Source organism: Gymnoscopelus microlampas, assembly GCF_963454915.1.
Source record: "Gymnoscopelus microlampas genome assembly, chromosome: 8".
Lineage (NCBI taxonomy): Eukaryota > Metazoa > Chordata > Actinopteri > Myctophiformes > Myctophidae > Gymnoscopelus > Gymnoscopelus microlampas.
The window spans coordinates 17,628,514-17,644,613 of NC_139945.1; the positions used below are offsets into that span (position 1 = coordinate 17,628,514).

General features: G+C 42.4%; 1 protein-coding gene across 1 annotated transcript; it reads left to right on the plus strand.

Moving 5' to 3' along the window:
* Positions 1 to 859: 859 nt before the first annotated feature.
* On the plus strand, positions 860 to 13,104 carry fam124b (family with sequence similarity 124B). The gene is made up of 7 exons (XM_084064183.1): positions 860 to 1,018; positions 1,744 to 1,775; positions 2,424 to 2,642; positions 4,593 to 5,003; positions 6,224 to 6,420; positions 10,691 to 10,868; positions 12,349 to 13,104. Exons 1-7 carry the CDS (start codon positions 936 to 938, stop codon positions 13,083 to 13,085), a joined length of 1,857 nt encoding a protein of 618 aa, XP_083920309.1. The 5' UTR covers positions 860 to 935; the 3' UTR covers positions 13,086 to 13,104.
* Positions 13,105 to 16,100: the final 2,996 nt, after the last annotated feature.

Here is a 16,100-nt window from a genome sequence, read left to right on the forward strand (position 1 = left end):
ATGTATTTTTGCTGTGGACCCCCATCTCAAAAATTTGTTTCAGGGACGATTTATGTTGGTAAAAATAAATTCAAAAAATGAATAAATGGATGTACAAACTTGTAGATCTGCCATTTTTGAATAACAGTTTTAATATGGATAAAAAGGTTTGAATGATTGTAACTTTAGCTGGGAACCCTCTGGAACCCCTCCCAAGTACCCCTGGGGGTCCCTGGACCCCACTTTTAAGAACCACTGCTATACCATTGGTTCTCAAAGTGGGGTCCTGAGGTTCTAGGGTCTCCTCACTCCCCAGCTAAAGGGGAACAGTTTGATTTCTCCATTTCACTGGCTAGATTAGAAGATGGCCCAATGAGAGAATGAACAAGAATGACTATTCAGATCATCATTTCTATAGGTTTCTCTAGTCTCTCCAGCCATGTTGGCTATAGTTCCCTATCCTCGCGTGGCTTTCCACTTCCCAGTGATGGAAGAAGTACTCACATTTTTTAATTTTACTCAAGTAAAAGTAGCAATACTGCAAAGGAGATGTACTGTTTGTTTCAAGTAAAAGTCCGGAATTAAAAATGTAGGCCTACTTGAGTCAAAGAAAAAAAAGTAAAGTAAAGGTAAGCCTACTCCATTGTGCAGACTGTCCCATTTCACAAGTTCCAAGTGTGAAAATGGCAGATCTACAAGCTCACGGTGCGTGGCGTTGTGGGCTTATAGATCGGCTACTTTTCGGAGCATTTTTTGCTTAAAGAAAGGGTGCGTGTTTGGCCGGTGACGTCAGCCGTCCCAATACGAGTCACCGGTCTGGTTTTAGGAGGAGGAGGGTCTGGATCTCTCTCTGTGCTCTCAATGTGAAATCAAACCGTTTGTTACTTTGTTTCCACCGGACCTCACGGCAACAATGTAGCCTCATTATTATCACAAGTGACAACCGTCTTTGTTCGATGATGATGCTTCGCAGACCGATCTCGTTGAAGAGGATCGACGATGGGATCGTGGATCTGGACTCTGGAGCTGAGACTGCAGAGTGAGTCGAGTTTTAAACTTCATTCTTTTAGCATGAAGCTAAACGTTGTTCATACAAACAGGGCTGCTCTGGACAGAACGTTGAGGGACGTTTTGAGATCAGAGCGATTCTTTATGATCAACAGACTGTTTTGCGAAGCTTTTATAATGTGGGTCGTTTTGTGACTCCATTGTTATGTTGGTGCTTCTGGACAGTTTCCCGTTATTCAGGCTGTTTTGTCTGACGCCTGGCTCACAACAAAGATACTGTGTTGTCATGGTGATGGTGACCCAAACGGGACATGTTTCCAAGTCCACCGCCACAAGATGGAGACAGTTTATTTTGTTTTATTTTTAAACTTGTATCCGTCTGACTCTGACATCAAGCCTTACACACGTGGCTCTCTAACTGTTCTATGTATTGAAATTAGGAATAATAACCCCTTGAGATGCAGCATCTCGTTTTCGCGGGGGTCCGGACCTAAAGACAGCAATACCATATAGTATATGGTATATACTGTAAACACACAATAGGCTATAAAACATAACAAAACGGAAAAACAAAATCTCAACCAGACCAAAGCACAACACACAAGACAACACAAACTCAGGGTATAGCACAACAAGATGGATCATTTGGTCTGAGTCAAATATCATTGTCAGTGTGGATGTCAGAGTTAGCATACAGTCTGTTAATAGTCTAATGTCATCTATTGTACTTATATTTTTCTTTTTCTTTTTTTTCAGATCTGATTGCAGTAAGATGTCGCTGCCAACCAGTAAGTGCATCATGTCTCTTCTTCTCATAGAGCTTTTATTTATTAGGCCTGTATTTGGACGACCCTTTTCGTCTAGACTCGATAGTCGATACCAAATCTCTTTGCCAAAAAATTGCCTATAGCTTGTAGATCTGCTATTTTGGGGCCAAATGTTCCTCCCCAGAATAGGGAGGCTGGGGTTCGTGGTTTATGTGTGTGTGTCCAGGCAGTGGTGGAAAGTAACTAAGTATGTACTTAAGTACAATTCTGAGTTACTCTACTAGAGTATTTCCAATTTGCAATACTTTTACTTCTACTCCACATCTCAGAGGCAAATATGTACTTTTACTCTACTAAAAAAACATTAGTTTCTAGTTACTTTGCAGATATAAATGATTATATTATGAAACATACATTAACCACTTTAGCCCTATTTTATACCAAGGCTATTTGAAAATTGCCGATCTACAAGCTCGTAGATCTGCTATTTTCAAACATTAGTACTTTTACTTTTGGTACTTTAAGTACATTTTGATGCCAATACTCTTGGACTTTTACTCGAGTAACATTTTGAACACGGGCCCTTTACTTGTGACAGAGTATCTTTTATATTGCGGTATTTGCTACTTTTACTCAAACATCTGAGCACTTCTTCCACCACGCTTCCAGGCGAGGCGGCCAGGCGGAGGCAGCAGCAGCAGCAGATGATGATGATGATGGTGATGAACATGCACCTCCTGGCCAACCCGGGAGACTCCCTCCTGCTGCAGCAGACCCTGGACCGCCTGCTGCGCTGGCTCTGCCCCAGCCTCCGCATCTTCCACGTGTCGGAGAGGGCGGCCCCGCTGCGCGCCTACGCACGCTCCTCACGCCTGTGTCCCTTCACAGGTGAGGTGTTGTATACAGCATTGGTTCTCAAAGTGGGGTACGGGGACCCCCAGGGGTACTTGAGGGGGTTCCAGGGGGTCCCCAGCTAAATGATGGATAGGAACCAAATGGACCCTTATGGTTCTGTAACTCTGAGAGTGTACAAATGGAACCAAATGGACCCGTTAGGGTCCATTTGGTTCCATTTGTACACTCTCAGAGTTAAATTAACATTGATTTTATAATATAAATTCGGGTCCCAGAGGTATAAATGCCATTAAATGGGGGTCCGTAGCCTAATACATGTCAAACTGGGGGTCCTTGACATTAAAATGGTTGAGAATCACTGCTAGAAAGCCGTATAAACCTTCTCTTATGGGGGTCCCTGGCTTATCTTTTCAAATGGGGGTCCGCGGGCTAATAAGTGTCAATTTGGGGGTCCTTGACATGAAAAAGTTTGAGAACCACTGGTATACAGCACAGTGGTTCTCAAACTCTTTTCATGTCAAGGACCCCCAAAATTATATCGCTGCTGTCCGGCAGGAACCAGCTAACTCCATTTTTCCGCTTTTGCACTTTTTTTCCATAAATCAGGGCCATTGAACACCCTTTACGTCTGTGTGTTGATTAAAACATTATTGAACCAATTAAAAGCATTAAAAAGTGCTTCTGACAAAACCAGCTAACTCCATTGGATCCTCAAACTTTCTGCTAAACCAGCTAACTCCACCAAAGGGGGGTGGAGTTAGCTGGTTTAGCTGACTCCAGGCTCCACCCCCTTTTGACCTCCAACCTCATTGTGAGCTTGGAGGTCCATTCAGCTGTTCTTATCAATGATGAACAAAACCTCCTAACTCCACTTTTTGTTTTGTTTTTTTGTCATTTCCTGAAAAATGAACATTTTGGAGTTAGCTGGTTGCTGCCGGACAGCAGAGATATGTATTTGGTCCACGGACCCCCCGCATCTAAAAAATATTGTGTGGCAGGGATTTTCCCAAAAATTGCAGATCTACAAGCTCATAGCGCGGCACTTCGTGCCCTGCTATGAGCTTGTAGATCTGCAATTTTTTGGAAAATCGTGAAAATGTGTGCACATCTTTGAATATATTTTTGAAAGCGAACATTTGTAACTGAAATCTTTGCTTCTGGTGGTACAAAGTATTTTGAGATGGGGGAGGTCGGGGGCCAAATACCTAAGATTTTGGGTGGTCCTTGACATGAACAAGTTTAAGAACCACTGATAGAAGCAATATACGTTTTTCAGAAACCTGTCACACTTGTAGATGTGTTCCCGTATTGAATGGGTTAAATACTAATCCCAGTGATCTTTTGCTTAACGCCGTCTTCTACCCAGTGAGCCATTCTTCTTGGGTCAAATAAAACAGACTTGCATACATTTGTCTGACACAGTGAGTTCTGTGACCAAACATGACTTATTCAGTCCTATTAGTGTAAAACTCTTCCAGGGTCTAAATCAGGGGTCTTCAACGTATTCAGGCCAAGGACCCCTTAGCTGAGAGAGAGAGATGAAGCAGGGACCCCCCACTACATATTGTATAAAATTGTGTTGCAGATTAAAAATGTTCATAGATTTCTTAGACAGTTTCATAGACTTTGACAGCACTATCATCAGTGTGTGTTGTATTAATGTGTATTTTCAGACATTTAACCACTTAAACCGTCAATACTTAGTCTGCTCTTTATTCCCCATCTACACTAAACCCCTTTGCCAAAAATAGCAGATCTACAAGCTCGCAGCACGAGGCGTTGTGAGCTTGTAGATCTGCTAATGTTCCACTCAGAATAGGGATGCTAGGGTTCAAGTGGTTAATGTAAAAAACATGATCCTATCACACACAGATTTGGCGGCCCCCCCTGTAGTAACTCTGAGGACCCCCAAGGAGTCCCGGACCCCCTGTTGAAGACCCCCTGGTCTAAATTATAATAATAATAAAAAACATGCCTCTTCAGGCTACCCCTCCCTGGCCGTCACCTTCTTCCTCCACGAGGCCTACGGCGAGGAGCGGATCCTCCGGGTCCTGGACTTCCTCCAGCGGCCCCCCTGGCAGTACCACCACACCGAGAGCGGGGGAGGAGGAGGACGAGGCGTCCACATCACTGGCGGCGGCGTTTCCTCCTCCGCCTCCCCGGCTGACGCCTTGCTCCGGCCGTACCTCCTCCCCAGCCGGGACTTCTACAGCCTGGGGGCGGGGATGCCGGTGTGGGGGGTGCGGCCGGTGCACTGCGGCGGCGAGGTGCTGCGCGTCACGCTCTACAGCGCCTACGACAACTACGAGGACGCCGTGCGGCTGTACGAGACCGTGCTGCAGCAGCAGGCGGAGGAGCAGAAGGCGGGCTTCTGCTGGTTCACCCTCCATACGGGTAGGCCTGTCACAATTATTACAGAACAATCACAATTATTTTATATAATCGCAATTATTTTTGCATAATCGTCATAATCAATTCCTTGTTAAAAAATGTCATATTTTGAAAAAAACATCAAAAATAGTGGAAATAGCAGATCAATAAGCTCAAAACGCGTCGCGATGCGGCGCATTTTGAGCTTATAGATCGGCTATTTCCACTATCGATGTTTATTTTAAAGTATAAAGTAATTAAATATGTGTTATATGTCATATCTGCCCTGTGCAACTTTTGCTTACGAAAGCTAACAGATATATCATTTTTATTCATAATGTTCCATTAATTTTCAACAACAGAAACGCAATTAAATCGTTAATCGCAATTATTTGAGTGATAATTAATCGTCAACTTAAATTTGTAATCGTGACCTACATAGGGGTACGTTTCTGATTCTGAGCTGGCAGATGATTTTTGTCTTGTGTTTTTTTTTCACCTGTTTGGCTGGTGGCTGGTTTGGGCCGGTGGCTGTAGGCCCGTCACAATTATTGCATAATCGCCTAATCGCAACTGTTTGAGATAATCACAATTACTTTGTATAATCGACATAATCGTTTCCATATTGAAAAATGTTCATACAATTTCAAACATTTTCCAAGAGTAGTGGAAATAGCCGATCTGCAAGCTCACAATGCGTCACGTTCTCTCGCATATTAGGACTTGGTCATACAAAAAATTTCAGTCGTGAGATTTTACGTTGCTTTAAAGGAGACACACCATGAATTTAAAAAAAATATTTGATATTTAATATCATATGGTGTATGTCCCTCAAACCATTTTCAAAAGGTTTGAGCCTAAATCAACACTCAGATATACTCATCCCAAGTCAATTCTCTCAGGCTTATAAAGCACTTTCAGCTGCAATACCAAAACGTCATGTTGGGCAGAGGGGTGCTACTGAGCAATTCTGTCTGTCAAAATACATGGGCAGAAAGTTTCGTGATGTAAGCAAACATTGCCATTCTGAGATGGCCTGTTCAGACACGCCCATTCTGAAAATCTCTGAAATGAGAATGAATGACTGAATGTTAAAAAAAAAATGTTTTTGGGGTACAAGAGACACTGGGGAGCCCAAAAAATAAAAAAAATAATAAAAAAAAGTGAAATTCATGGTGTGTCTCCTTTAATCCATGCATAGGCCTAACTGTAAAACTCTGCTCATTTTGTCTTGGTGCTCACAGAGCCAGGGCTGTGCTTGCAGCTGGCCGTGAAGCAGCTGTCCCCGGGGATCCAGGTGGAGCCGTGCAGCTCCGCCGTGCTGCAGTTCAGGGTGGAGGAGATCGGACAGCTCGTTCCCCTGCTGCCCAACCCCTGCTCGCCCATCAGCGCCTCGCGCTGGCAGACGGAAGACCTCGACGGAAACAAGATCCTCTTCCAGGTATGGCGGGGCGGTGTTAGAGGGGTTCCTAACCACTCTTAAGCCATTAAGACCTGGAACTTTGTCATTTTTAGATTTAAGCTAAAAAAGCATTATTTTACACTTTGGGCTATTCAAAAATAGCAGATATACAAGCTCATAGCGCGGCACCGAGTGCCGCGCTATGAGCTTGTAGATCAGCTATTTTTGAAAAATAGTGAAAATGTGTGTAAATCATTGAATATATATTTTTTTAAAGCAAACATTTTTAACTCAAATCTTTGCTTCTGGGACCCCCTGGAACAAAATATTTTGAGATGGGGTTCCGTGGCCAAATACATATCATTCTGGGGGTCCTTGACATGAAAAAGATTGAGCACCACTGATATAGAAAGATACGTTTTTCAGAAAACTGTTGAGATTTAGGAGACATGTAGAATTGGCTTCAGGTCTCAATGGGTTAAGCCCTGTATCGTTGCTGTCGGGCAGAAACGTCTCATCTCCATATGTTAGCTTTTTGAGTTTTTTCATAAATGAATGCCATACTACAGCGTCACACTAAAGTAGATGATGTGCAAGCTCGAAACGCGGCGCGAAGAGCTTGAATTTGAATCCTGAAAAGTAACTGTTTTGGACATATGAGGTTTCCACCCGACAGAGACGATACACGTCTCCTTATGACAAAATAGAGAAAATAGTTTACAAACAAAATTAAATTTGCCTAAAATATCCATGCCAGGGCTAATAATTTGTAATTACATTTTTAAATTGTGATATTATCAAATATAAATATCAAACACATCACACAGTCTACATTCCCCTAAAAGGAAATGCATGTATTTAATTCAGTCTGACCAGAAGCAGGGATAAAACAAACATATCCGCACCGGCCATAAAAATAATCTGCACCGGCCATGAAAATAAAGGACCAGAGGAGGGATATCAGGGGATTTCCCCTCTTCCTATCCAGCAAATCCAAACCTGCAATGTACAGTAAGTGTAAAAAAAAAACTGAAATTATGACGTGTACATTCAGACCCTGGGGCGTAACAGCCACATGGCACTTAAACCATTCCATTCCATTAAGACCTGGAATGCATCTATGTCACTTTAGATTTCTTTGGCTATTCAAAAATAGCAGATATAAAAGTACGTGAGGTTGTAGATCTGCTATTCTTGAAAGATCTTGGAAAAAAAACTTTTTTTGATTTTTTTCAAAAAACTGTTAGGATTTAGAAAACATTTTTAAGAATCGCCTCAGGTCTTAATGGGTTAAATACGTGTGTAGTTTGGATGAAAAGAAATGTTGAAATGATTTGGGGGAGAAAGGGCTTCACATTAAGTACACACTGCAACCCTGTGTTTGACTGAGCGACATTGTTGAGTCTTTGCATCATAATGGTATGTTTTTACACGCAACACAATGACTCAAATCAAAGCCCTGTGGTTTGTAGAACCGTGCTCTATGTTTTCTGGAGTCGACTCCTCTTTGTTTAACACGTGGGTTTGAGCGTGTGGCTTTCAGTGCCCGACCCATAGGCCAGATCCTTTGGGGCTTGACCTCGAATTTGGAGAGCCCTAGACCAGTGGATCTTAATGGTGGGTTCAGGGACCTGCCCTCTCATCACTGCCTCTGTTGAGGTAGTGATGAATGTTTAAATTCATAAGTTTGACTAAGCTTGTAGAACTGCTACTTTTGAAAATTCTCAAAGGTTTTCTAAAACCTTTGAAAATGTTCACCTATAATGACAACTAGGGCTTGTCACGATTTACACATTTAAGTTGACGATTAATTATCACTCAAATAATTGCGATTAACGATTTAATTGTGTTTCTGTCGTTGAAAATGAATGGAACATTATGAATAAACATTACATTTCTGTTTGGCTTTTTAGCTTTCGGAAACAAAAGTTGCACAGGGCAGATATGGCAAATAACACATACAGTATTTAATTACTTTATACTTAAAATTAAACATTAATAGTGGAAATAGCAGATCTGTAAGCTCAAAAGAGCTTACAGATCTGCTATTTCCACTATTTTTGAAATGTTTTGAAAATATGATTTTTTTAAAACATGGAATTGATTATGACGATTATGCAAGAATAATTGCGATTATATAAAACAATTGCGATTAGACAATTATGTAATAATTGTGACAGGCCTAATGACAACATGCCAGATTGAAAGTGGTCACAAATCGTGACACATCGGCTGCATAAGCACCATACCAATCTCATCTAAAGAAGTCAAATAATGACCAACCAAACCCATGTATCTCAACCCTGCTTTATGTCTTCGGGTTTCGACTTATCGTAGTTTATCACGTGTTGTTTAGCGCAAGGATTTGGATTGCTTTGCTCCCTGTTGATTTAGGGCAGGTTAAATGGCTAGGTAAGGCTGGTAAGGGGGATGATGTGCAGGGTTCTTTGGCCCAGGGGAGACAGAGCCTCTCTGTGACTGTAAACACAGCCTCTCTCTCTCTCTCTCTCCTGCTCTGTGATTATCTCACAGCTTGAACAGTGCACTGGGCTCAACCTTCTTTCTTTGTCTTGCATGAAACATCTGGATTGCAAAGAAAAGGGGGATTTTTGATCATGTCTCTCAATGTTGGGGTGGTGGTTTGCATCCTTTTTGAAATCTCTAGTTTGTGGTTTGGGGGAAATATGGGTGTCAAACATGTGCAGTGCAGTAAATGTGAATTCTGTTCTTGGGAACTTAGTTGCTTAAATAAAATAATATGTGACATACAATTTCCATTCATTCATAATGAAAACATCCTGATTTTGCATTTCCTTCCCGTTTAAGTGTTGTCACCATCAAATCCCATACTAAATATTGTGCATCTAGAAAAGCCTTTCAATAAATTAATTTTACATTTGAACAGACTAACCACTGAATTTAACTACAACACAATTCTAAATAATCTTCTAGAAAAAAGCTGATCAAGCCGATGTAAGCTTGTAGATCAGCTATTTTGTTAAACAAATATAGAAATCGGTCGATTTGTCTTTTTATTTTTGCCTACATCATGCCCCACATTGGGTTGCCAGGGTTACAGTGGTTGAGTGCATGTTTTGAGGTTTAGCAAACTGGATAAAATGCCCAAACCAGGTGCACTCTGTTGACTCAAACTAATGGCATGCATGGACGTGGAGCTCAATGTGACATCATGCTATCGGATCCTGTATATTGCTTCTTCCCCTCTGTGTCTAAACCCTCTCTGTCTTACTGCACTGTATTGTTTGACTGCTGTCGGGGCAGAAACCTTATGTCCATATTCTAACTTTTTGTGTTTTGTTATAAATTAAAGGTAGGGTAAGTGATTTGCTTTGGTTAAAACAAGTGTTAAATAGCTCTATATTCTGATAGTACTCATTGCTATAGAGTGTTTGTTCAGTATTTGGAGTCTCCTTGTATCTCCAGCTCTTTATAAAACAGAAAATGCATTTTCGTTTCAGTTTGTTTCATTTCCAATTTTATCCAACCAGGACAGAGAACTCAATCAGGATACAGATTAAACAAGTGAAATTGGAAGTGATGACACTAAGAAATGAGCAGACAAAATTGGAACTGGAACACTATACAAATTAAGCTTAAAAATGGATACTTTCTCCTGATTGTCTGAGATTTTGACACCTACCGAAAAATGTATTTTCTGTTTATTAAAGAGCTGGAGAGACATGGAGACTCCTGTTACTGAACAAACACTCTATAGCAATGATTACTATCAGAATATAGTATTTTGACCTTTTAACAAAATACTTTTTGTTTTGACCAAAACATATCACTTACCCTACCTTTAAATTAAAATTCTGCTATTTTTGAATTTGAATCCTGAAAAGTCACAGTTTTGGACATAATGAGGTTTCCACCCGTCAGACGAAAGTAGAAATGCCAGAGGGACATTTGGATGAATAAAATACGTACTTAAAATGTAGTTTAGTAAGGCGTCGAAGCTAAGCATGAAATAAAAGCAGCAGTAACACTTGGGTTGAGCGTGTGGATTTTTAGAGCCCACAGACCCATGCCAGATTTGTAGAGCTGGCATGGGTCTCCTTTCGACAATGAACTATGGATTTGGCAATGGAAGAACAGGCTTATATAATAATACCCTAAAACTAAAGCATTTGGCCAACAATGTCATCTAAAGAGAACGTGCCTGCTTAACCATATGTTGGATGGGTCTTTCTGTCAAAGTTGCTTAGCCCTACTTCAATCTCTCTCTCTAGTCCCCAAAGTGTTAAATCCTAATCCCTTTACCCTCTTCTTCTCCTTCTGTCCCGGGCAGGTGAAAACCCCGGCACAGCCTCCGCGACCTCTGACCTGCGCTTTCCCCCTGGCCTGCCCCAGTACTTCCCCTCGGGAGGGGTCGCAGCTGAGGGGCTCAGGAGGACACACCCCGCCCGCGCAGAGCCACGCCCACGGCCTCGGCACGCCACCCCTGTCCTGGACAGGACACAGGCCAGGTCAGATGATCTTTTTTGCTTTGAGACTCGAGATTTTATTTTTAACTGCTCAGAACAGTAACCCGGCGTCCCTGTTTTGGGGCGTGTCATTATCGGCGAAAATGTTCCAGAAATAGAGAACATATCGTTGCTGTCGGGTAGTAACCTCTTATCTCCATATTTTAACTTTTCGTTTTTTCGTAAATTTATGGCCTACAATGTTTTCAGGCCAAGGACCCCCTAGCTGAGAGAGAGATGAAGCAGGGACCCCCTCTATGTATACAATTGTGTGTCATCTTTTTTGTTTTACTTGCTCTGCTCTTTTTTCCCTCTACACCAAACCACTTCGCCAAAAATAGCCGATCTTCAAGCTCACAACGCCTCGCAGCGCGAGGCGTTGTGAGCTTGTAGATCTGCTATATTTGGCTAAAGTTCTCCTCAGAAAAGGGATGCTAGGGTTCAAGTGGTTAATGTAGAAAATATCATATCACACAAAGATTTGGCGGACCCCCTGTAGTAACTTTGAGGACCCCCTAGGGGTCCCGGACCCCCTGTTGAAGACCTATGCCCTACTTGATCATACTACAGTGTCACACAAAAGCATAAAAAGTAGCAGATTTACAAGCTTGAAACACGGCGCGAAGCAACACGTTTCGAGCTTGCAAATCTGCTACTTTTGCCGTTTTTGAATTTTGAATCCTAAAAGGTTTCCACCCGAGAGAGACGACGGATATCCAATCTACAAGCTTACAACATGTCGCAGTGCGATGTCAACTTGTAGATTGGCTATTTTCATTTGACACAGACACACAACTAAGTATAAAATAAACCCTAAGTGTTGGTTGTCGATGAATGGCGTGAAAATAGTCCCTTCAGAGGGGAAATGGATAGGTAGACATTTAAATTCAGTTGTCATGGCAGTACTGCAGTATCATGGAACACTGGACAGAAAAAAAGGTGCAAGTAGGAATGAATGAGTAAAAATAAGATTTAACTGGTGGTAACTTACAGGGAATAGGGTACTAAGAACCAGCAGGAGATATAACCTGGACCGGCTGCGATTTGAATGTTGTATGAGCTATTAACATTCATAAATATACAAAGACTTGTATAAGTTTAGGAATGTATGTAATTATACATAAACAATCTACCCCTCACTAAGTGTTGTGATTAACATTAACCTCAATTATTACTTTTCAGGATTCTAATTAAAAAACTGAAAGAGTTTCGAGCTTGCAGATCTGCTACTTTTGATGGCTTTGTGTGAAGCTGTAGTATGATCAAGTAGGGCGTCAATTTACGAAAAAAATGAAAAGGTTGAAATAAGGAGATGGTATCTCCATATTATATTGATTTTATTGATTATATTGAAGCTATATTGGTTGACTATGTACAGTGTCATCCCAAATATGGAGCGTAGTTTACAGCGAGTAAATAGGAGAATATCCAATCTACACACAGTGAGTAAGGGTAAGCATGTCTGTTTGTTTGTGGTTCTCAGGTCACAGGCCGCGCACTGACCCAGGCCTGGAGAAGCCGTGTGCCGCAGGGGAGAGCCTGGGCTCTGACAGCTGCTGCAGCACGCCTCCTGGCAGCTCCTGCTACTCCTCCCAGCGCAGCAGCCCCTGCCCTGCGCTGCCTCCTCCCTCCACCGGCAACCACCGGGAGTCTCCCCTGCGCCCCAACATCTCCCGCTCCCTCTCTCACCTCCTCCTGGAGGAGGAAGACGAGGAGGAGGAACCGGAGACCAACGTGGACACGGGCGTCCCCGTCTCGCCTCGTTCCGACGCGGGGGTCTTCACTGCGCCGCCGCGGCGCCCGGTGTCGATGGACGTTTCGTCCGCGGCGTTTCCCCAGTCGGAGCGGCCCGCGGCCGTAGGGGCCTCCGCCCTGGAGAGCCTGGCCAGGGAGCTGATCGAGTGTCTGCCTGCTAAACATCTGACCCCTCCTCCTCCTCCTCCTCCTGGGGCCGCCAGGACGTTTTGGGCCGCGGCTAGTTGTAAGGCGGTCTCTTCTTCAGCTATGGAAGGCTGTGGAGGCAGGACTGGAGCGGCCGGTTGTAAGTCGGTCTCTTCAGTTATGGAAGGCTGTGGAGGCAGGACCGTAGCGGCTGGACGAAGCCCCTCCAAGGAGCCGGTAGTGGAGAGGACACTCAGGGCACCAGCTGTTCCTTTGGTGGCCAAGACTCTGTTTGCACACAACAAGCACAACCATGAATTGGACGAGTTCTTCATCTGACTTTCTGCCGCTGCGCAAATCTAAAGGGCTTTTCACACAAGAAGCAACTGCTGCGCCGGTAGTAGTTCATTGTCACTGAGCGGCGAGCATTCAGCATAAGGGAGGTGCTGGCAACAAGTCTCACGTACATGGCTGCCTGCGTGAAAATTGTGTGAAGCTTTTTTTCGACACAACGTAAGCTTGTGAGGCGTTACATACACCACTCCATTCCTGTTCTCCTGATGAAACCACAGAGGAGAAATGTTGTAAATCAAGCAACCATGTCAACCAAAGAGAAACATTGGCATTGTGCTTTTCTGCAAACTATGTGGAAAAGCAACGGTTCAATTGCAAGGCGCGCCATCGCTGCTGATGGCTTGAGCCCTGTGAGGTGATGATGATTAATGACTGTGCGCTATTTGAGTTGCATGCCGATAGGGTGGGAATCAGTTCAAATCTATTTCGAAATTGCACATATTAGCACTTGATGTAGAAGAACGCTACGATTGAGTCGACATGGTCTGCATCTGGAAATGTTGATGTACAACGTATTTCTGCTTCAGAAAGGCGTCTGTCGGGTGGAAACCTCATATGTCCAAAACTGTTACTTTTCAGGATACAAATTAAAAAATAGCTAAAGTAGCAGATCTACAAGCTCTTGATACAAGATTGTGCGGCTTTTGATGCTTTTTTGTGACGCTGTAGTATGATCAAGTAGGGCGTTAATTTTCGAAAAAACACAGAAAGTTAAAATTTGGATATAAGAGTATACTGCCCGACAGCAACAAAGGTCCATGTCCAACGTATCTGGTTTGCAGTAACGTACAATGCCAAACTTTTTTCCTCGTTGACCGATTTTAAACCTTATCTTCATGTAATTGGTCCTCACTACGCTGGAATCCCCACCGATTGGTAGCCAAGGTTTCTGAACTGTCCACAGTCCACCTCTGAAACGCAAAGTGCGTAGACAGGAATGGTGCCATCTTACTGAGGACAAATTATATAAAGATATGGTTGAAAATGGCTCCTATAAATGCTTGACCTTTTTGTTTGTTTGTGTAAAAACAACATGGCTGATAAACCTCTGCACTGTGATAACACGGTTCCCAGGACTTCTAATAATGTTTGCAGGGATAAAACTGTGATTGGAGTCGGTGGTCAAAATTTAGGAACAAATCCACTAATAATTATGTTGAATGTGTAATGTATTTCTATACAGTATTTTAAATAGAGCTCAAACTAATGATTGTGCAGATATAATTCTAGAAATGTAGCCCCAAACAAAATTGCACATGTACTGTTGGTTTGTCAGTGTAATTGTATAATAATCTAGATTTGTCTTATGGGTATTTCCAGTGTTACTATCACTTTAGTTTACAAGGTAGACCGCTGTGATCTTGGTGCCAATATTCCTTTAGGGCAGTGTTTCCCAAACATTGGGCCGCAAACCCGTTTTTTATGGTTTGTAGTAAGTTGGCAGTTGTTGTTTTTTTACCCAAACTTATAAAATTAGTTTTCCAAAAAAAGTCAAAAGAATGTTCAGAAATGTTCAAAGAAGCAAGAATCATGTATGTATGTATTAAATGCAGCCAGAATCATTCATCTAATGTTATAACATGTATGTATTATATTATATTTTCTCACCTCCTCCCCCCATGTAAATCGTCTTTTGGTACTTAGAAAAGCGCCTATATAAATTTGAGAATCATTGGTCTTCTGAGAGGAACTTAACTATAAAATCAGGCTTAATGCTACGTTCACACTGGCAGATTTCAAAAGATACAAAGCTACACAGCATATTTGGAGCTTTGTAGCTGAAGTTGAAAAAAAAAACAGCTCCGCTTTTTTTTTGCTTTTGTAGCAGCTACAAAAGTTGGATGTATCTTTGTATTTTCATGTCGCTGACTTCCATTGAAAATGGATAGTAAACTGTAGCTTTCTTTCTGCCAGTGTGAGTGCAGCATAATACTTTCAAAGTGTTATAACATAAGGCTAGCGTCAACTGACGGATCAGCTTGACCACAGTTTGGGGGATTAACAGAAGTGATACCTCTTAAGTAATGAATGGCGTGTTTAACTGGAATTACCAGATCAGGTGTGTGACAGGTGGCGGTGTTGAACCCCCAACCTTTTGCACATGCAGGGCTCATGATCAATCTCAGTAATATGCTAGAGATGGGAGCTGTGGTGAAATAAATATTATGTAATGTACAGAAAATAGTTTGTTATGAATCATTACATTTCATTGTTTGTATGTTAAGTTATTTTTATATCCATGTTTTTGCTGAAGAACCCAGGCTTGCTGTACGATATTGCATGTCGTTAATTAAAACCACCCCTCAAGAATGCTGTTAATAGCTATTCAATATTTTGTGTCCTATATTATTCTTAATATGTACATTTTGAATAGCATTTAATTCGAGCCAGGATGGTAAAGCCAGGCTTCACGTATTCCTATAAAAGACCATGAAAGTCGAATCCTTGAACTTGACCAATCATGGAGCCCAAAACCATAGCGGCGTTCTTGGCTGAACAGCAGCACTGCAGCAGCTCATGGAACAGTGGCGTTCCCAGGAATTACATTTAGGGCAGGCGAGATTCCCCCCTCCCCACCCCTACGAAGGTGGGGGGGGGGGGGTACTCGGGGAAAAATCTCGGGAGAAACAAGTTAACAACACTACACACACTGACTGCGAAACTGAAATACGTCAATAAAAACAATATGCAAGTATAATCAATCAATTAATTCTTCAGCGGTGGTCTCTTCATGTTGTAGTTTAGCAATCTGGGAAACCAGAGCCAACTGAAAAGGAAAAACAGCGACCTCTGCTGTATGACACTATGTCAGTTGGCTCTGGGACAATGACGACGCAGCACCCGTGCTCAAGGAAACCGGGGTTTTGGTCTGCCTTCACCGCTCCACTTCCGGTGGTGCGACTATCTTTTCATTCCCACTAACAATATTTCTACACGGAACACTAACACCACTTCTCCCAGAGAACGTGGATCGTTTTGGTTATAAGCCCACTTGTTTCT